This window comes from Artemia franciscana, chromosome 7, assembly GCF_032884065.1.
Source record: "Artemia franciscana chromosome 7, ASM3288406v1, whole genome shotgun sequence".
Classification (NCBI taxonomy): Eukaryota; Metazoa; Arthropoda; class Branchiopoda; order Anostraca; family Artemiidae; genus Artemia; species Artemia franciscana.
The window spans coordinates 26,656,074-26,679,615 of NC_088869.1; the positions used below are offsets into that span (position 1 = coordinate 26,656,074).

At 33.8% G+C, this 23,542-nt stretch overlaps 1 protein-coding gene across 8 annotated transcripts in view; it reads right to left on the bottom strand.

Annotated features, from left to right (window-relative positions):
• LOC136029081 (sodium/calcium exchanger 1-like) overlaps positions 1 to 23,542 on the bottom strand; it is a 150,047-nt gene that overhangs the window by 11,988 nt on the left and 114,517 nt on the right. For 3 of the 8 annotated variants that reach the window (XM_065707132.1, XM_065707133.1, XM_065707131.1), the window contains exons 5-8: positions 22,551 to 22,650; positions 11,945 to 12,052; positions 9,809 to 9,967; positions 1,172 to 1,330 (exon numbers count right to left, since the gene is read on the bottom strand). In XM_065707132.1, coding sequence (XP_065563204.1) covers positions 1,172 to 1,330; positions 9,809 to 9,967; positions 11,945 to 12,052; positions 22,551 to 22,650 — 526 coding nt within the window. The remainder of the gene's footprint in view (positions 1 to 1,171; positions 1,331 to 9,808; positions 9,968 to 11,944; positions 12,053 to 22,550; positions 22,651 to 23,542) is intronic. The other 5 variants (XM_065707136.1, XM_065707138.1, XM_065707135.1 and 2 more) reach the window with 2 other exon arrangements.

Genomic DNA, 23,542 nt, shown 5'->3' on the forward strand with positions numbered 1-23,542 from the left:
TATGAATGGGACGCAGGATCTTGTAGCATTATTAAAAAAAAAACAATGAAAAAATAATTATGAAAAAAATTTTCAACTGAAAGTAAGGAGCGACTTTAAAACTTAAAACGAAAAGAAATTACTCCATGTATGAAAGGGGCTATTCCCTCCTCAACCCCCCGCTCCTTACGCTAAAGTTGTTTACTGTTTTATAAAGTAGAATTGAGAGAAAGAGTCAAACTTTAGCTTAACTCTTGTCAAAAAAAAACTTTTTTTTATTTAATTATAATAAAAGTTAACTGAACTAACAAACAGCTCTGGCTCTAAGAACTTTTTATTGGCCGTATTGTTTATAATTATTATTATCATTATTATTATTATTATTATTATTATCATTATTATTATTATTATTATTATTATTATTATTATTATTATTATTATTATTATTATTATTATTATGTAAAAGTTAACTGAATTAATAAACTGCTTTGGGTGTCAGAACTTTTTATTGGCCGTATTGTCCATAATTGACTTTTTGGCAAGTTAGTCAAAGTCCATTTCTTTATATCTTATACCAAAAACAAATATGCAGGAGCTAAGTTCTTCTATACCCCCTAACAGATTCGGAAATTCCGCTAGGGTAACACGAAAATACTAGGGGAAGTAGTAAAAACCGGAACATTACAGGGAGAGGCTTTACGAATCAGAGAAGCCCCACAATTTTGTGAACGCCTCTGTTGATTCAGTTTCGGCCACTAAATAGGTAAAGTAAATAGTTAATCCGAAATTTTAAATGAATTTTACTGACTAGTTTTATAAGATACACTTTCTGAATATTTTTCTTGCAGTTATTATTTTGAAACCATACAATTGAACACGAATAAAGTTGAAGAATGATAAATAACGGTTTAGTTTGCAAAAGATGAGACAAACCTGAAAATATGACGATTCGTCATTGCGTATTTTCATTGCGTCATTTGCAATTAGTCTTAAAATAGTTATATAGGCAGTTTTTTTGTTACATTTCAAGCTTGCCAGTCAAACGAATTGATTTTTACGTTCATGTTTATCTACTGAAAATGATTTATCTTTAATCATGTTTGTTTTTGCGTAACGGTACTAAATTAGGAAAGAAAAATGTTTATAAAGAAATAATGGTTTCAAAAGGGCCTTTTGTGTCCTCTGTACTGACCTGGAACTGAAGTTCCAAGAGCAACGAATGCAATAGCTGTTATAGAGTCTTTTAAACCGACAGAACAGCCGAATGCAGATGCTACATCGCCTATAACTGCTGTTAGTATGCCAATCCAAATTATTGCTACGCAGAAACACAGCCATCCACCAAAACGATCTGAAACAGTTTTCTTACTAAAATTGACATATATCCATTTAATAGCCGAAGTCTATTTCCTTCAAAACAGGTGGTCACTGGTGCTAGCTTAGATTAGCCCCATAGTAGTATGCCCCTCTACTTTCAAATACACACATAGGGGTACTATTCACAAAGGGGGGGGACAAAGTAGCTACTAATCTCACAAGACGCTACTACGCACACCTGCACAATACTATAGCGCACCTGTAAGGGCATGGTATATCTTTGTCACAGGGCTTGCTTGTTACACAATAGGGTTAGTTTATTTTTGGTTGTTATGTAATAGGGAATGTTTTTTTGAGACGTGGGTGCATGTTACGTAACAGTGAATGTTTTCTTCAAGATGTAAGAGTCAGTTACATAATAGGGAATGTTTACTTAAATTGCTACGTAGTAGGGTTTGGTTGTTGCATCATAGTTTTCTTATTGTTACGTAACAGGACATTTTATTGCCCTAGTCAAGCGGGGGAGATTTATTAAGACATTATTCTTCAAGGTGTTTTTCAAGATGTTTTTAAGGCATTTTGGTAACAGGACATTTTATTGCCCTAGTCAAGCGCGGGAGATTTATTAAGACATTATTCTTCAAGGTGTTTTTCTAGATGCTTTTAAGGCATTTTCCTTCAAGACGTTTACTTCATGATTTCTTTAGTTTTTACGTAACAGGGAATGTTTACCAGTGTTAAAGATGACATCACGAGTGACTTGTTTCCTCAGGTCCAGTGGGGAATCCTCGCTTGTAACTAAGGAGGAAACACACGTGAGATGTTACGTAACGATGGTGCATACACGGGTGTTACATAATACTTTAAGAAATTTTTTCTTTCATGATGGTTTTCAGAGAAATTTTATAATCTAAAGATTTTCTGTCCGCAATAAGATTCAAATATAAGACCAGATATTTAATGAATAACCAGACATCAGCCATAGCCATCTGGACCACCAAACTATTCATAAAATTTTGATTCGGGTAATACATTCTACATGATAACCTATTGCACGCAAGGAGAAACCCCTATTTGCGTATACTAGAATGATTAAATAAATTGTATGTTCTGATATGGCTGCACTAATTGACATGCAGAGAGGAAAATCGATACCTATAAATTGCATTCATTTGATTTGCACCTGCATGTTAATTCATGTATTGGTGAGAGTTATCAGATAATATTGGAGCTTGTTCATGACGCATGTTTTAAGTAATAGAAACTTTTAATCTATTGGAACTTGAATGTGCTATCAGAGATGAAATAAAAGCAAGAGTATTATTATGGTTAGAATATGGGACAACATCATACATCATCAAAAGTCCTTCTTTTCCTTTTCACTAAACAGAGTTTAGCACTTATATTACAGGCAATCTTAAACGGGCATTCTTATGTACTTAGACTACAAGATGCTTATATTTGCGTTAGTGAAATAAATCGAAGTTTTATCCTGGAACAAGTAATCTAAAGAATTAATGCTTTTGTACAAAATTAGTTAATAGAAACATATTTAAAATAATTATTAAAAAACAGAAAAACAATTAAAACACAATAAAGGAAAAAAACAAAACTTGAAGAAAGCTTATAAAGCAAAAAATATAAGCACACAGAACCATGAATTTAAGAAAGGTGGAAACCCTACCAGAAGAGAGAGCTGATATTAAAAGAAACATTTAAGCCATATTAAGAGATATTTCTGACAGGTTTTAATAAAAATGCATCGTTTATAATCTTCTATTAGACATACCTACAAGAAAGGCACACGTTTTTGCATTCGGTTATTTCTGAGAGGTCTTAATGAAAATGCCACCTTTGTTTAAACCAAGACTATACATATTCACGCCACCGTGACAGTATATGGTTGGCTCAACCCATGACAATCAACTGTAGAGGGGGGAGTTTATTGGAAAAAAATTTCAACCTTATTAAGAGTTATTTCTGGGGGGTTTAATGAAAATGCCTTGTTTCTTTGACTTGGGGTTAGATTTCAGTTCCCCCACCAGCAAAAAATTCTTTTAACACCTCCCACCTTAACCTTAAGCTCTAGAACATGTTCGTTCAAGCAATTCACGCCACATTGGCAATATTTGGCTGGCCCACGGCATCCTGTTGATACATTATCATTCCTTAGACATTTTGCAAATATTTTCTTGTTAATAGTCGAGCGTTAAATCCATTGGCCTATGTTTTCGGAAGCCATCCTAAACGTGATACACCATATCAATTCATGCTACCATGTCATACTATGACTGGATCGTTAGGCCCCCTCTAGCACCTCTCATAATTCCTAAGACATTTTCCAGATATTTTACTGTTTAAAATAAAGCATTAATTCCACTGGTTCGTGTTTTTTGCATGCCATCTCTCTGTGATTCACTATCTTAATTCACGCCACCGTGCCACACTATTACTGGCCTTTCTGACGCTTTCTGGCACACCCTAATCATTTCTAAGACATTTCACCGATATTTTCATGATATGATTGAATTCCAATGCTTCATATTTTCGAAACTTAGCAAGCTTCCGACTGGGCCCTCTGGTCCCGTATAGCACCCCTTCATCATCCCTAAAATATTTTCCAAAAATCCTCTCAATAAAGATCATGCATTAAATCCAATGGTTCAAGTTTTCGCGAACCATCCCCAACGTGATACACTATGTCAATTCATAACACTCTGCCATACTATTACTGGCCCTATGGCAGCCTCTAGAACCCCCTCATCATTCCTAAGAAATTTTTCAAATATTTTTTTTTGTTAGAAAGCAGACATTAAATCCATTGGTTCGTGTTTTGCAACTATCCCTGCTACGTGATACACCATGTCAGTTCACTCCCCCGTGCCACACTATTACTGGTCCTCTGGCACCCCGTAGCAACCCCTCATCATTCTTGAGACATTTCCCAGATATTTTATGATACAAATTTGATTTAAATCCAATGCTTCATGTTTTTGGAACTCAACCCTCCGTGTTATACCATGTCAATTCAAGCTATCATGCCACACTGTGACTATGAGCTCTGACACCCTCTAGCATCCCCTCATCATTCCTAGGGCATTTTACAGATATTTATTTTTTTAAATTATACATTAAATATAATGGATCACGTTTTGGCAAGCCACCCCCAACGTGGTACACTATGTCAATTCATACCACTACGCCACACTAATACTGTGCCTCCAACTGCCTCTGGGGTCCCCTCATCATTCCCAAGGCATTGACAGATATTTTCATGTTAAAAATCATACATGAATCCATTGGAACATGTATTCGCAAAACAAACCCCGTCATCGTGTCAACCTATGACTGGGCCCTCTGAGTCCAATCAAATTAGCTCCTTTAAAACATCAATGATGGTATTATATATGATAGAACAGCGCTGCATGTGATATTGCTTGTATACTATTTTAATAATTTCATACGTATAGGTATTTCGTTGGATTTAAACTCCCTTTAAATACTCCTTAAAAGTTTCACCTTAATACCCTTAGTGCCAATAGTAACAGTAACCATGATAATAGTATCAATACTATACACATAATGTCTTCTGACTAGTTGAAAACCTGCCACAACTTACCCTGAAAGGTCAAACTTAATGGCGTAAGCTTTTCTTGAGATATTGTTTTGTCGCTCTTTTGACAATCTACATGCTTCGTTTGACAATCAATCATACTTCGTTATGATTAAGCACAACAACTGCCTAAATATTCCTTGAAAGTTTCACCTTAACACCCGTAGATTGTGCAGGCAGTAAGCAATAGTTGTAGTAGATATAATAGGATTAGTAGCAGTAGGCTACACTGACATATATTGAGTAAATAACTTGAATCTCGTCTGAAGTGTTGCAAAGATCGACTTGATGAAAATCCATTCTCTTGCCATCAAAAACAAAATGAAGTGTTTATACATGTTGGATTATTTGGGCTAAGATGAATCATTGGCATGATTATCATGGAAACAAACTATGAAATTAGAACAAACTATGAGCATGCAGATTGTCAAAAGGGTGACAAAGTTACATATTGAGAACAGCTTACACTATTAAGTTGGACCTTTCAGGGTAATTGTGGCGAATTTGACTAGTCAGGAGAACCTATGTGTATACTATTGATAGTACTGCTATGGCTACTGTAGCCGATACTAAGGTTTTTAAGGTGAAACTTTTAGGAAACGTTTAAGGGGAGTTTCAATTAAAAGAAAAAACTATATGTATGCAAGTATTAAAAGGGTACATAAGCAATATCATAAGCAGCGCTGCTCTGTCATAGCTAGTAACATCATTGATATTTTAAGGAGATAATTTGATTGGAGCCACAGGGCCAAGTAATAGTTTGGCACGGTGGTGTGAGCTCACATGGTGTATCATATTGTGGATGGATTGCCAAAACATGAACCAATGAATTTAATCTGTGATATTTAACGAGAAATTTCTAGAAAATGTCTTAGGAATCATGAGGGGAATCCAGAGGCTACAGTAATAGTGTAGCGGAGTGGTGTGAATTAACCTGGTGTATCACGTGGGTTTGGTTTGCGAAAACATGAACCAGTAGATTTAATGCATTATATTTAACAAGAAAAATATCTTAGGACTGATGAAGGAATGCTAGAGGATGTAAGAGGGCCTAATCATAGTGTGACAGTGTGGTGTGAATTAACATTGTGTTTCACGGAGGGTTGAGTCGTGTAAACATGAAGCATTGGGTTTAAATCATATTTTGACCACGAAAGTATCTAGGAAGTGTCTTAGAAATGATGAGGGGTGCCAGAGGAGCAAGTAATAGTGTGGCCAGGTTGCTTAAATTGAGATGGTATATCACGGAGGGAGGGCTGCGAAAAACATGAACCAGTGGGTTTAATGCATGACTTTTAATAGGAAAATATTTGGAAAATGCTTTAGAAATGATGGGAGGCGCTAAAGGGTGCCATAGGACCCAGTCATAGTGTAGCAATGTGGCTTCAATTGATATGGTTCATCACGTTCAGGATGGCTTGCGAAAAAATGAAATAATAGATTTAATTCATGATTTTTACAAGAAAATATCTGGAAAATATCTCAGGAATTTTAATGTGTCCCACCTGGATTCCATGGGCTAGCCAAATATGGCCACGGTGGCATGAATTACATGGAATAATATGTTCTACAGCTGAAAGTCAAGGTGGGAGGTGTTAAGAAAATTTTTCAGCTGATGAGGGGACTGAAATCGAATACCTAGTCGAAGAAATGAGGTGTTTTCATTAAGACCTCTCAGATATAACTCTTAATAAGGTTTAAATTTAATTTTTATAATTATCCCCCCCCCCTTCTAGAATTGATTGCTAGGAGATAAGCCAACCATAAATTGTCACAGTGGCATAAATATGCAGAGACTAGGCTCTAAAGGACGTGGAATTTTTCTTAAGACCTTTCAGAAAAATCGCTCAATATAGCTTACATCTGTCTCTAATATCAGCCGTCCAATCTGGAATTGATTGCTAGGTTTTCTAAATTTCTTTGATTAATAATCCTTCTTGCTTATATTTTATCCTTTATAAGCTTTCTTCACGTTTTGTTTTTCCTTTATTGTGTTTTAATTACTTTTTTCTGTGTTTAAATAGTGTTATTAAATGTGTTTTTTAACTAATTTGTATGTACAATAGCCTTATTCTTTAGATTACTCATTTCAGGATAAAACTTCAATAAATTTCACTAATGGAGTTTAAGCATCTTATAGTCTATGTACATAGGTATGCTTCTTCAAGATTGCCTCTAATATAAGTGCTAAATTCTGTGTATTGAGATGAAAAGAAAGACTCTTTATCATGTATGAAGGTGTACCATATTCTAACCATAATGATACCCTCGCTTTAATTTCATCTTTGATAGCATATTCAAGTTCCAATAAAGTAAAAGATTCTATTACTAAAAAATGAATTATGAGCAAGCCCCAATATCATCAGTTAACATTGTCTAAAGCATTACTTAACATACAGGTGCATATCAAACGTAAAAAATTTCTCGTAATCAATTTTCTCCTCTGCATGTCAATTATTGAAACAATATAGGAACACGCAATTAATTTATCTATTCTTGCATGTGCAAACAGGGGATTCTCCTTGCGTGCGATAGGATATCATGTAGAGTGTATTATCCGAATCAAAATATTATGCAAGGTCCATATGGCTAAGGCTCATGTCTGGTCATTGAGAAAATATTGATCCTAATGTGGAAAAAAAATCTTAAGATTATAAAGTTTACATAAAAAACACGTCATGAAAGATAAAATTTTTTGAATATATTATTAAACACCCTTGTGTGCATCATTGTTACGTAACATCTGACGTTTATATCCGACTCAGTTACAAGTGAGGATTCTCCACGGGCCCTGAAGAAACAAGTCATGTATGAATGCTTTATCCTTAATACTGTTAAAAATCCCCTATTACGTAAGAATTAAAATGAAGAAAAATATCTTGTAAAACATGTCGCAAAACGTCTTGAGACGTCTGATACGTTTTGATGAAAAATGTCTTAAAAACGTCTTGAAAAGTTTGGAGCTTGTTGACAAACGTTTTGAAGAAAAGTGTCTTAAAAACACTATAAATTATCTTGAAACGTCGTAAAAAAGGTCTCGAAGAAAAATGTCTTAATAAACGGCTTGGAATGTCTTGAAACGTCTTGTAAACATATTGAAGAAAAAATGTCAAAACAAAACTCCTCTGCTTTACTAGTGGACTCTAACACGTCCTATTTTGTAACAGTAAAAAAAAACTATGGTTGAACAAACAAACCCTATTACATAGCAACCAAAGTAAACATTTCCTATTATGTAAATAACACTTGCGTTTTGAAGAAAATATACACTTTTATATAACTGGCACCTGCGTCTCAAAGACAATATTCCCTAATGCATAACACCCAAAAGTAAACAAACCCTATTGTGTAACGAGTAAAACCTATGACGTAGTTGCACTAAACCGTTACAGGTGTGCTATAGTATTGTTTAGGTTCATGTAATAATATCTTGAGGGACTAATAGCTCATTTTGTATATCCCCTATGTGTGTGTTCAAAATCAGAGAGGCGCGACTACTCCCCATGCGCAAATTAGTTGAGACTAGTCCCTTGATTTTGCATCATCATTGCAATAGTTAAAGTTGTGGAAAAGTAATGACGATGATGAGGAACAAGGAACGAATGCAAACTCACCCGCATGGCGGAGCTAAGCTAGAAATGCTCAATTATGAATTGTGTCCCGTGTTGTTGAAAATATCTTGGAAATGTCGACTCAAGGCTATTATATCTGTAATATATGCACTACACAAACAGAAACTTCAAGTAACCTGTTTCCAAGAAGTGTTTTGCCTTTCAGGATTAGCTAGTAGAAAACGCATTGCAAAAAGAGACATTGGTGCTGATTTCCTTGCAGAGAAAGTAGGCCTTTTCCCCTGATAAACCGGATTGTAAATTCATAGTTGGGATTGTAAATATACCATGTCATTGACAATCTCAACCATGAAAATATTGTTCCACTGCCAATAAGACTTAGATTGTGAATTATACAACATCGCTTGAAAAACTTGTGGATTTTGCCGAGTCTTGGGTCGGGCTCATAAATTTTGCCGTTCTACAATTTTTATAAACGTTATCATTCCGCTTATAATGTAGAACCTAGTTTCGAAAATCATATTTGTCAGGAGAAAAGACCTTTAATGTAGGTAGCAGTTCAGCCAGACTGAAAAATGCACTATTTGCGGAATGAAAATGCAAAAAGTCAGTTCATAATAACGTTTGAATAAATCGTGCCATCGTTCCATGGTAGCAAATATTCGAGAAAAGTATCATTGACCCATTTTTATTTTTTCAAACATTAACAAAATAATAAGTTTCTGAGTTGCGAGTTATTCTTAGAGGAACAAAAAATTGATGTTCTGCTAATGAAGCTTGAAGTATTGACGCGCATAAGCACCACTTTAGGGACAATACATATTGACCATCACGCTTAAGGTTTATAATATATCCTATTACTGCTTTTTATTGAAGCTTTGTGAAAGACAGGTGAACTTAATAGGCGTATTGTAATTAAAGTCTTTCAGACAAAGGTGTGATTTTAATCCTTGATATTGTTACATTGCAAATATTTACCACCAAAACAACATCAATTTGGCGTAAGCAGCTACTATAGCAGCTACTTCGACTAAAAGTATAAAAATGGATCACCACTTGGATTCTAAAGTCGCTACGAAGTTTAGACTAGCTAAGAATTAAATAATGTTTTTATAATTAATTTTTTTGTTATTCCAAATATGAAATAATTCATAGCTGTTTCTATCAAGAAGCTATGCAGAATCAGTTAAGAACATAAAAAATCTTTGTAATAATTTATATAGTTACTTTTGTATTGAACTAGAAGCACAATTTTTAGTCTGGCTGACTTTTGAATAAATTGCAGTCAGGCAATTAATTACACGACGCGAAATTTCTCTCCGCTAACCTGGAATACTTGTTCCTAAGGCCACAAAAGCTATGGCAGTTACAGCATCTTTCAATCCGATCGTACAACCGAAGTGCGAAGCACAATCTCCAATAATGGCTGTTAGAACTCCAATTAGAAGCATGGATACGGTGAAACACCAGTAACCATCGCTAAGATCTGAAAGAGCGTATTAATATAGAAAAAAAAAATTATTGAAACGAACATAGTCAGTGAATCAGCCAATGAGCAGTAAATGAATCAGTCCTTTATTGTTTCTATTATTTATTGTTTCCTTTATAATCAGAATGTGCAATATATTTCGCAAGAAAAAAAAAACGAGGAAACCAAAAAAAAAGCAAAATTGAAGGAAGAATATTTACAATTAATGAAAAGAAAGCCGATTTTTGATAGTAATAATAATTTTCTGTTGTTTTTATTTGAAATCAGAAAAGTTTTGCTTTTTACGTATAAACGACAGTTTTGCTACACCCCGTATTAAGTCAATATGTGTCAATAGAAATTATTTGATCTTTTTTCTTATAATAATCAACTAAATTCCAAACATAAATACAAAAATACTTTGGGTTTCCTTTTTTCATCTAGGTTGCAATTGATTTCTTCTCCTAGACATATGATAAGAAATAATGTTTCTATGTCGTTTTTTGCCTCTTTCTTTTATATGGAAGCTAAAATGTAAAATTTTACACTATAAACAGCATTGAAGAATATGATTGGGAAAATGTAAAGTAATCATATTATATAAATAATATATTCGCTCAAAAGTATATATAAAAAAGTAGTAAACATACTTACACAGTACATGTAATGGTAATGGAAAATATACATACACAGTAATGGTTAAATCAGACGAAATTAGGCTTCGCAAGTAAAATGACAATTGTCTGGCCCATTCATCTAAAGTTTTTGCCAAATTCATCAGATTTTTAGATTTTTGAAAGGTTTTCAATGATATAAGAAAATAATCTGATCTTTCATTTAAACTTCAAAATTTGTCATTCTTTTTTTACCTAAGAATTTCAAGAGAAAATCAGAAACTCAAGAAAATATCAAATGTGGCAAAGATAAAAGAAATTGCACTAGTAATATAGTCTTAGAGACCGATCAAAATATAAGGAAAATTTTGGAAAATGTAAAGAAAATTTAAAATCTTCCCAAACCATATACTGTATTTTCTTAAGTATAATCTGTCTTTCTGTGCTTTTTTAAATTTTACCTTATCCTTTTCCACAATAAAAATTTCGTAAATTTAGGCTCTATAATTAACTAATACCCTACAGTTTAAATTTATATACCGTACCATAAACTTTTACTCTACGAACCCTAAAATAAATTTATAGGTAAAAGTTGCAAACATTCCCTTTAAATCTACACTTACGATTCTTCTTCTTTCTCTATTTCAAGTTTTTACTTTATGGATTATAATAGAAAGCTCCAAACACAAAATGCACAAAATACCATATATTCCTTAAAAAAAGAAAAAGAAAAGAACTTCCTCACAGTTATTAAATTACAATTTCGTGGGCAATATGGGGTGTTATGCTAGTTCATTCCACATTATAGATATTAGGCAAGTAATTAGATCTCCACTTTGGTATTTTGGCTAGAAGAGGCCTAATTATGAATTAGCCATTATTACCTTCACAAACCTATGTAAACATATATTACGTAAAATTAAATATTAAGCACTTAAAAATATTTAGGCGGGATGGGATGTTAGTCAAGACCCATTATTCTGTACCACTGATAGAAAAAAATACAATAAATATACTCAAAACTTGGTAGATATATTCTGTCACCATGTGTAAATCACACACATGGCAAGCTTTTGTAAAATCGAGAAAAGGTTTCACCATATTTGAAAGACTTTTTTTGCAAACAGGATGGTACAACTAAAAACGAAATCCTTGTTTTACAAAAAAAGTCTTAATTCAGAAGTCATACATTAGGTGTAACTTTTGTAGAGAGTTTACACTTTAAAAAAAAGTTGAAAACACGCAGTGAATCCATGATAGAAAGTTGTTTTCGCAGCGGAAGAGTTTGCAAAAGGAATTAAAAAAGAAGTGAATTTATCCCGTTGAATTTGTTTCATTTTAATTGTTACTCTTCTAATTTAGAAAGTTTTGCTTTTCTTACCTGTTGGTGGAACAAATGCAAATAATACTTTCCAGAATAAGGTAAGAAAATGTAGAACATAATCAGTGCAAGATGGAGATTCTCCTTCTCCATTTTCATCATCGTCATCTGAAAGGTAAAGAAAAGGAATGATTGAACGGCTGAGTGAAAAAGGGGCAGCATTTCTCTAAGTAAATTTCTTAAGAAAATGAATGCATAATTTATGATTAAACTAACTACTTCAAGAAAGAAATGTATTTTGTTAAACTAAATTTCCGTCGGGTCCATCAAATTCAATAGGGATAGTTTAATCATGGCTAAATTAATGTTGATGAATGTTATTCTCTTTTGACTCAAGATTTATAAAACATAAAGTCAACGCTTTATATAACCGAAGCTTTTTCTACCTTTCTTAAGGAAAACCGACAGAAAAAGAGCCTACTGGGTTCCGCCTTACCCCATTAGAAGATTGAATGGTCAAATCCTACAAAATTCAGAAAAAATAGACATTTCAGATTTCTTTTTTACTTTTGCCCTTCCACTTTTCAGAAGATTATTGTGTTGTGCCCTTTCTTTTATAGGGGCTGGGGCTCCGCGGATTTTTTTTTGTTTTGTTTTGTTTTACTGGAACCGTGTAGAAGAATGAGATTTACTATTAAAAAAAAAACCTTCTATAGCTAAACTTTTAAAGCAAAATCAATACAGTTTCAATCGAGTTAATCAAATTTCCGCAATGTAATTCTCAGCATAAACTAATACAGTTATGATCATCAGTAGTATTTTTCAAGCCTTTGTAGTAAATTAATATAAATATTTTTGGAGGTGGGCTGAAAATTTTAGGAAACGACGATTTTAATATTTTTCAATATTTGCGAAACGCTATCATATTTTCCTACATCCCAGTTTCTCTTATATTCTCGTTATTAAACAAGAAATTTTTCTGTTTTTCATTTCAAGCTACAGCAATTAAATGAAATGAAAGAAGAAAGGGGGAATAATAGTCATAAATACGTCTTGGAAAATTCTGGGAAAGTGTTATATCCATAAGAAATCGGAAATTTGTATGATTCGATTATTAATAATAATAACTTTAGTGATTCTTTCTCTTTTTTTTAAACTTGTTCTTTGGCAATCTTAGTTTATATCATTGGCTTGAATAATTTCTTAGACCAGCACTGGTTCTCCCTTTGCAAAAAATTAAGAGAGACAAGCGGGCTTAGTTTAAATAATGTAGTGGAAAAAAGTGAAAGACAAAAAAAACAACAACAAAACTTCAAATAATTCAAAAAATCCAAAAAATTTGACTTTCCATGTGGAGAAAGGCTCCTGAACATGGAGTCAAAGTATCTATATTTCTTTATTATTTAAAGTTTTGTTGTCGTTTTTATCTTTTGTTTTGTTCACTGCTTTATTTAAATTAAACCCGTTTCTCCCTCTTAATTTTTTGTGTCACTGGCTTTCTTTAACAATCTCTTCAACAAGGCAAAGGGTGGACAAAGGGTGGGTAGCGTCTTTCGAGCTAATAAAGTACCGTGTTTATTCAATAAAAGTGCATTTTCTAGCTTTCAAAGTACGATTTATTTCTATATTAGCGCCCATTTCGAAAGTTTTTGAGGCTGACTTTTATTTTGTGAACTCTGTTGAAAAATGCTCAACATAAGATTTGTGGAGCTACATACTATGCTACTTAATGGCTTTGCTGTACAAATTGTCCTGATTGAGTATCCACGTCTTAGAAATTAAAATAACAAGAGTAAGTTACCTTTTTGTAAAAAAAAAACTAGCTTATCATTTGCAATTGTGCGTTCTTGAAACGATGGAAGAGAACGCTACGTTTGTCTAGCCCTTAATTCGTTAAAATAAAGACATCAATTAAAACATTCACAATTAGAATTTAGAAGTTACAGGGTTCAGTTAACACTAATTTTAGGAATCGGCTAGTTCTAGACCCATTCAAAGTGACAGTTTGGCTGGCATCCGAATATTTGTAAATTTATAAAAGACAGAAATCTCACGATGAAGAAAACAAACGGGCCAGTAGAAGGAATATATAAAATTAAAGTGACGCGGATATTTCGCCTATGCGAAACAACAAAAATATTTTAGGATAACCTAAAATCAAAGAAAATTTGAAACCAATAAATAAACAATAAACATCTATATATACAACTACTGTGACTGAACACTACAGAAGCTAAATAGAGTTTGCTTCATTGATAAAAGAAAGAACTGTAATAAGAACAAATCGAAACAAAAATTCATCTTTATGGAAATCTTTTGAAGCTAAGAGGAGTACAGGAGCGTCTAAATTGTAAAATTTTACCCTTTAATAGTGAACAGAGATTTCAAAGTTGAAAATTTTATTGTCAAATCGTTAGCTGTACAAGTCAGAACTACCTAGTCATGTCATCCAAAATATTTAATAGGCTACAAGCCTTTAAGTTCTTATACAAAAAGTATAGTTAACTACAATTACTACTACTACTACTACTATTAACAACTTACTACAGCCCAAAGGCCGCCTGATGCCAGCCAACACAGCTAGGTACGCTCCAGCTGCATCCTATATAGTTTAACTATTTTTAATGTCCAAGTTTTCCATTACAAACAGTAAAATCTGAATGCGAGTTCTTGTTAAAACTGAGTTTTGGCATTAATTGAACCTTAGCATTAATAAATTTATAATTGCCTTTAAATGGCCCTTTAAGATCAATTGTAGTAATCTAGTGATCTAATGATAGTAATCTAGTAATCTTAGTAAGGTAGTAATCTGAAACGCGGATATCCAAAATCTAGCGACATCCACTAAAAGGATGATCCAGCGATTAGTTAAGACTGACAGACAGAACTTCCATTATAATTATCCCCAGGAATACTATCTCTGAGGTCATTTAAAGGGAGGATCAATCATTTAAATAATGATAAAGTGTCAAGACTATTGGCATATATGCGAGTCGCCACAGGTATTTCGACAAAAACATCCAATACAATTTTGCAAACTCATTAAACTTAATTGTTTCTTTGGCAATACACTCTTATGGAAAGATCTCCTTACAGAAATCGTTCCAAAATAGTCGATTTGAAATCCCTTGAAAGGCATGCTAATCGTGATAGAAATGGTAATTTTCGAAAATAATGGCATATCAGTAAGATCGATGACGACTTAAGTTCTGCTATATATATATATATATATATATATATATATATATATATATATATATATATATATATATATATATATATATATATATATATATATATATATATGAAATTACAGAAAAAAGCAACTCAAACTCATTAAATGGACAAGAAAAAGCGTGAAAAAAGCTTATGAAGGATAAAATATTAGCAAAAAGAACCGTGAATTAAAGAAACCCGGAGATCCTACCAATTAATTCCGGAAGAGAGACTTGTTATTAGAGGTAAACGTAAGCCATATTAAGATATTTCTGAGGGCTTTTATTGAAAATGCATCGTTTCTTTGAGGCAAGACTATGTATTCCCGGTTGACAAGCGCACATTTAATAATATTTTCTTTTAAAATTTCACGTAATCTCGCTAGAGGTAGATTTCTAGTGAAAATACCTTGTTTCTTTGACTAAGCCTTAGATTTCACTCCCCCTTATTCGAAAAAGTCCCTCCATCTGCCTGAACAACGATCCCTCTCACCAAAATAGGTGATGCAGAAACATTGTGTTACCAAAAGCTGTTTGATATTTACTATTTTGAGTACTCACTTTAAAACATTGAATATGGAACTTTCTACAAATAGCGTATATAGCTATGAAAGTAGCTATGCTTCTAACATCGTTTTGAATACCCTACCTAAGTCAGTCCAATAATACAAGAAAACCAGAGTTTGACCCCAAAAATTTCAACAGAAAGGGATTTTACACCTATTGTAGAGAAAAAAAGCTAAATAACATATTCAAAGTTGCACATTCTAGGGTTACGCAAAACTAGTTTTTTGCGTACCCTGTCCGTTTTCTCACTTTCCTAATAGACAAATTAAGTTCCAGTAATTGTTCGTTCCTCTTGAACTGAATTATTAAATTCCAATGTACAAAGACGACAAAAGTGCGAAAATGGGCTTACATTTCGTATACGGTATGTAAAAAAAGTTTCATAATCATCAATATGAGATTTTTACGCTTCTCGTTGTCACGACCCCTTTTTTTTACCACACCATCTTTCGCTAGCTAAATTGTAGTCAGTTTTAAGATCTATTAATTAGTTAGCCTGAATCTGATCGTCGCTGGCTCTATCATCTGATGGGTCAGCCTAAGAAAAGTGATTGCAAGATGTTTATTAAAACATAAAAAATGTTAGAAAAGGGAAACCATCTATGAAACTAGTTTTCAAAGGCTGACATTTAAAATTCCTCTTAAAATAAACTATTATCATTGATTATTAATGTGTATCATTAACACATTGACTAGGACAACGTGAACACAGGACAACGTCGAAGCTTAGATATCTGTATCTAAGCTTCGACGTTGTCCTCATCGTTATAGCTTTCGATTCCTGGAGTGTTAGAATATGCACGTTTTATACGCTGTAGTGCTAGCTAAGCCGTTTTTAAAGCAGCTACATTTCGTTGAGCTACATCCAATTGACAGGAGCACTTCAAGATTTTCAAAGCAGACGAGGGGGTTTTGGGACGTCAGTAGTCAATGGATACAAGAAGTCATCTTTATTTTTCAAGCCCCATTCCTCGGCTTTAAGTTCAGAGTCAGGATCTCCACTCCATACCTGAACTTGGTATAAAACCCTGTAACTGTGGAAATTAACCACATCAGAAGCTGGTGGTAGTTGTTCTGGGTGGACGAACGTGCTAGCAGCAGTTACCTTTTTTTTAAAAACGTCCTTACGGAGTAAATTCAGATTTTTTCCTTTTGATGAGTCATATATCATGAGCAGAGCGTCTTCTGAAAAAGGAGAGTGGGGTCCGGTCTTTTGCAATCTCCACCTGAATTCTGCTTTGTATTGATTTGAACTGCCTTTTGATTTCGTCGAAACAGAAAATCAGTGACCAGCTTTTACAGACATGGAGTCAGCGATGTTTAAGCCTAAATCTCCAGCAGAATCAACGTTAGCGGAATCGTAGGCTGTCAGACTGTTGGTGATGTTTCTTAATTGAAGATCCCCATTAAATGGTGATCTTTTTTCCAGGAAATCGATAATGATCTGTATGTCTTTACACTTACCTGCCTCGGTTCGGACGTTTCCTTATGTTGTTCTCTAGTTCTATAGAAAACCTGTGACATACCCTAAATCAGAAGATTTAGTATAAAGCAGACTAGTCGAGACAGAACCCATAAAGACCTTTCGGCCTCTTTTATACCACTTCCATCGGTAAGGCCACCAGCCGTTTTGAAACAGCGCATGAGCTCCTGCTCAATGACAAGATCCATGGAGAGCCCAGAATCTATCAAAACGTCTGATCACATGCATCCCATTCTGGAAGCTTGATAAACAGTAGGATGGGTTTCTTGGAGTTTGACCATTCGCTGGTGGTAAAGTTTGCAGAATTTTGTGTTATTGTTGTGCCCAGATGTCACTAGAAAAGGTATCCTGTCAGAGACGGATTTTAAGTGGAGATCCCAGACCCTGATCGTCCGGCTTTTAAGAAATTTCACGGTACGGATACCATATCGTAGTATTGGAACCATAGTTTCGAGGTTCTGTACTTTACCAGTCCAGTCTCTTCCCATCGATGAACCCCACTATTTTTTCCAGGGAAGGGTTTCCTTCTGTATCCACGGAGGCCGCTTCTTTGTTCATAAGCTTTGTGTACAGGTTTATGGATTCCGATATTTCTTAAGGCTGCAGGATTGATTCAGTAGCACTGGAACTTTCTTCGAGAAAGACCTAGCAAAGTAGAATAGCATGTTGCACAGCGCCAACCATAAAATAGCCACGTATGACCCTGATGACTACTTTCAGCTGAGAAGATGGGGGACAGTGCTGGGTGCTTGGACAAGTTTAAGATTCTCTTTAAGTCCTGAACCTTCCATGACGTAGCCAACTGATCCAAGGAAGCTCATCATGGTGTGGAATCCTCCAAGTTTTGGAACGATCAGGCTAGTTGATTTTTGGGTTCAGGTCATCATTTTATGTCAGAATATTTGCCTTCTGATAGTAATGGAGAAAAAAAGGTCACAAAGATGAGAAGTGTAAAATCACATATTGATGATTATGAAACTTTTTGTGGTTTATTGTACATCAAATTTGCATTCATTTTCGGGCTCAGGATAATTCATATACAGAACACCGACAGTTTACCGACAGTTAAAAAAAAAAAAAAAATGAAAAACTTGAAACGAAAAGCACAAAAAAACTATTTTTGCTTCAACCTAGAATATGCAACTTTGGATATGTTGTTGATGTTTTTCTCTCTGTAACATGGTATAAAAATACCTTCCGTTGCAATTTGTTTGGGGTCAACCCATATTTTTGGCTAGTTTGCGAGTACTAAAAGAATGTCACTTGTTTGTTACTTTCAAAAATCTTAAGAAATTTCTTAATATCTTGATGTCTTATGTTTATTATTTTTTTTTTCTGGAACAGATGACTTAACAGGGTTAGAAATGTTTGTTGTGAGGGATGTTTTGATTGTGCTTGGCATTTCTCGTGGCTCGGTTCCAAATATGTAATTGGAAATGTCTTTAATTCTTGGGGCATCATCTGTCTTTTTTTTGTTTTTTTGTTGTTTTTTTTGACGATTTATTACATTTAATTAATTTTTTTTTGGGGGGGGGGCGGCTCTTAAATTCTTTTTCAGTTTGACTCTCTTAAAAATTGTATGTTTTTCCTTTTTCTTTTTCTTGTGTTAAGTCTCTGAAAGGTATAAATGCATTATGTAAAAAATATTTTTTGTTTAGTATTTGTTTAATTTTTTTATCCCCTGTTTTTATTTCTGGTTATAAAGCCGTACAAGGGAATCTAGGTTGAAGTATTTTTGTTGTGAAATTATTGGTTCAATAAATTGATTGATTGATGGGGTGTTATAAAAACGAGACTTGTCTTGTTCTATATTTAGTCTGTTAAACGTGAATATGAAATTAACATTTTTTTCTAGTCCAATTTAATATTTCAATCCAATGAATTGAAAATGGACAACACTTTCCAGTCTCATAGTCATAAGATCGCATGAGAATAAAATAATAGCCCTGGATCACAAAAATACTCATAATGCTAATACAATTTTTCTGTTTGGGATTCTTCTAACAATCAATGAACGATTCATTTTTGACAGGTGAGAGATAAGGATGCTCTCAATACACAAATATCAGATAAACTTGCTTTTAGAAACTAATTAGCTTTTTATCGCAAAGAGATCTTTACACTTCAGACACTTTTCCATGTTTTATTAGAAAAATGATTGGTGGTTATGATAGAAATATTTTATGTTTGCGATTGAACTCTTGATATTGCTCTATTTATCTGCTTCATTCGACTGTTGTTGATGGGGGTTTTTCTATCGAATCTATCTTGAAACCAATCATTAATAAGGAAAGTTCAAAGCTCATTCCATGCTTCTATCCAGGTTTCAGCTTGAAGATTTCATAGGAAGCGCAATAGCGATACCAAAGTAAAGAGCATAGTGGACACAAATATATATATATATATATATATATATATATATATATATATATATATATATATATATATATATATATATATATATATATATATATATATATATATATATATATATATATATAGAAGGTATTATCGTAGAAACTTCAAAAGGAGCTCGTTCGATTCGATTTAAAAGTTCTAGTACCCTTTTTAAGAGTCAAAACGGATTGTAGGGCAACAAGCTCCCCCACATCCATCATCTGATCAAAAATATCCAACCGCAATTTTGTAATAACCATTTTATTCACCATAGTTGAAAGGTCCAGTAATTATGTTTATGGGGAGTTCATGCCCCTTCCCCCAAGAGTCTTCAGGGTGAGGGTTATAAGTTATCCTAGTTGCCCATTGTTAATATTTAAGGTTTTAAATGAAGGGGTTGTCGTATAAACTTCAAAGGGGAATCGTTTGATTGAAAATTGGAAGCTCTAATGCCCTTTTTAGGGTTCAAAAGCTATCGGAGGGTAGCTAGATCCCCCCACCCGCCCCTCGGCCTTCTTTTCCCCAAATACACCTGACAGGTATTTTGAGACAGCCATTTTGTTTAAAATAATCCAAAGATCACACAACAATGCCTCTGGGGTTGACGCAACTCATCACAGCTAGGGTGTAAGGATAGTAAGTTATGCACCGGGAGGCATATAAGGTTTTAATGGAAGCGGTGGTCGTATAAACTTTGGAGAAGGCTCATTTGATTGGAAATTGAAAGTTGTATTTCCTTTTTAAGAGTCAAAAGAGATCAGAGGGCAACGAGACCCCCCTTCCACGCGCTCTTCGCCAAATACATCCTCTGAAATTTTTAGACAGCTATTTTGTTCAAAATAGTTCAAAAATTATAGGTATTCGGCTCTAGGGTTGCCACATAGAAATCAGAAGTTCTGGTCCTCTTTTTAAGAATCAAAAGTGATCGGAGAGGAACTTACTCCCAAGCCATTTTTCCAAAATGTATCAGATCAAATTTTGAGACATCCATTCTGTTCGAAATGGTTCAAATATCAACCGACTATACCTACTGGGTTGAAAAAACCCACATCCCCCAGGACAGGTCAGGGTAAGTTTTGCAAGTTTCCCATTGTTAACCAGAAGGGTTGGCCGCATAAACCTCATAGGAGGCTCATTCAGCTTGAAATCAAAAGTTCTCAAAACTCAAAGAGTCAAAAATAATCGGAGGGCAGCCAGCCCCTTTGTCCCAACCAAATGCTTCCGATCGAAATTTGGAGATAGTAATTTTCTTTGAAAAAGTTCAAATGTCAAATGACTATGGGTCTGGATTTGATAGTTCCCCCCAGCCTACGGGGCGATTGCCGTAAGTTAAGCCATTGGCCCATCCTTAACATTATAAGGTTATTATAGAAAATGTGGTCGTATAAACTTTAAAGGAGACTCTTTCGACTGGAATCAAAAGTTATAAAATTCATTTTAAGAGTTAAAAATGATCAGAGGGCCATCTTGAGATAGAATTTTGTTCAAAATAGTCCAAAAGTCAAATTACTTTAACTCAGGGTTTGACAAAACCCACAGCCCTGGGGCTAGGGCTGCTACTTATGTAAGCTGCCCATTATTAACTTCTAAGGTCCATGTGGAAGGGTTGGTCATATAAACCTCAGAGGGGACTCATTTACCTGGAAATCGAAAATTCTAGTTCCTTTTTTTCGAGTCCAAAGTATTCAAAAGGCGACCAGCAAAACAAAAAAAACCACAGCCCCTTTTATCAAATGCATCCGGTCAAAACTTTGACATAGTCATTTTTTTCAAAATAGTCCAAAGACGAAACGCTTCCGGGAACTGACCCCCAGCCCCTGGGGAAAGGGCTTTAAGCTATGAAAATTGCTTATTATTGACATGTAAGGCTATTATGAAAGGGCTGGTCGTATAAGTTTGAAATCGAAAGTGTTAGTGTCCTTGTTAAGTCAAAAGTTAAGGTGATTTTACAATAAATATTGTAAAAATCTACATCAAACCAGTTTATTTTTAATGAACCTAGATAAAATACCTTCTGCTATCTCAATAAATATTGTAAGAATTAGCATCACACCAATATATTGACTCTAAAACGTAACCACAGTTCCAAAAACTTAACAATTATTCTGAAAAATTTTTTCTGACTAAAAGCTTAACTTTAGAGACCGTTTCAAACAGTTCGCAGTAACGAACTGTAGTAAGGAGCGACCCGGCTTAATAGTAACCGAAACTCTAAAAGACGGAATTTTAATACCAATAGTTACATCAAAAGAACCACATTATGCTGATTTTAAATATATAAGTTTCATCAAGTTTAGTTCTACCCATCGGAAGTTACGAGCCTGAGAAAATTTGCCTTATTTTAGAAAATAGAGGAAACACCCCATAAAATTCATTGAATCTTAACAAAAATCAAACCACCAAATTCAGCGTATGAGAGAACCCTACTGTGGAAGTTTCAAACTCCTATCTACAAACATGTGGAATTTTGTAATTTTTGCCATGAAAGGAGTTGCCTCTTACGCAACACCTCGCTCTCTACGCTAAGGTTCTTACTGTTGAAAAAAGTAGAGTTGTGAGAAAGAGTCAAACTTTAGCGTAAAGAGCGAGGCGTTGAGGAAGGGACAACTCCTTTCATATACAGAATAATTTCGTTCGTTTTAAGTTTTAGTGTCGCTCCTTACTTCCAGTTAAAAAAAACTTGTTTTTTTTTGTATTTACTTCTTAAAGGGTGCTTGTGATCAGTTCATTATAGAGAGTATAGAAGCTAACTCTGCAGAGGAGACAACTTTCAACAAACTCATTAGACAATGGACTCATCGTCTGCTCTTTTTCTTTAAACCAGTAAACCTTTCTCCCAGAAACAGGCTAAGTTTTTTTAAACTTGATGAAAATTTCAAAGACTAAACAATGAAGGTACAGCTCTATAAAATGTTTATGCATGTGAAACATTCTGATTAAACATCCACAGGAGAATTATTTCTTAACGAATAAATAGACCTAGAAAATGATTTGCAAAACTTACCAGCACTAACTGTCAATGCTTCTAGAAATTGTTCTTTCCACGAACTTGTTCCAACTAATAAGGAAGCATTCGCTCTTTGCAGTAACTTGTCTACTGTGTTCTACAAAAAAATATACTTATGCAAAATTTCAAATTTATAAAACAGCAATAATCTTTATAAAAGAGCAATAATTATCTATGTATTAAATTTTCTTTGAAAACAGCTCCGTATTTTTTTAGGGAAAATTAGAAGCCTGAGATACTGGTCAGAAGTTTGTGAAAATTTATTAAGAGCCTTAGTTTAGTGGAGAAAAATATTTATGTGAGTGACGTCATTTTTATGTACATCAGTTTTGTAATGAGGCTATCACATTCAACACACTTACGTAAATTGCTTAAGCAGCAAAAAACTCGTAATTGCAGAAATGCTTGCATATGTTTTGACAAGGGATTACAACAATCCAAAAACCTTAAAAAAAGAAAACAAAAAGTTTGAATCTGAATTGACATTGTTGTTTAAAATTAAGATCAGAAAAAATAGAAACCTACAATAACTCAAACTCAAAACGTCCAGAAATCACTATTAAAGAATAAAGAAACCCAAAACGAACAGAAATTAAATGAACAATCATGGCAAAAAAACATAAAACAGGTATATAAGAAAACAGGCACACAAGAAAAAACATACAACTAATATAAATGTGAATAAATAAATCTTAAAACGAGTAAAGCTAAAGTTGAGTGTGCATATCGAGCTTAAAACGAACAACAATATTTTACTATGAAGGAAAACTATACGTTGTTGAAGAGCCTTGAAAAGTACAAATACAATAAAATTGAATGTTTTATTTATAAGGCTATTAATTGCTAAAAGATCATCAGTTCAACATTTTATTTCACTGTAATTTACTTTCATTTTCAATGTTGCAATAACTGGAAAAGAAAATATTATAATTTCATTCTTTTTCAGTGAAGAAACAATGACTTAGCAGACTTAAGACTTTTACAGTTAA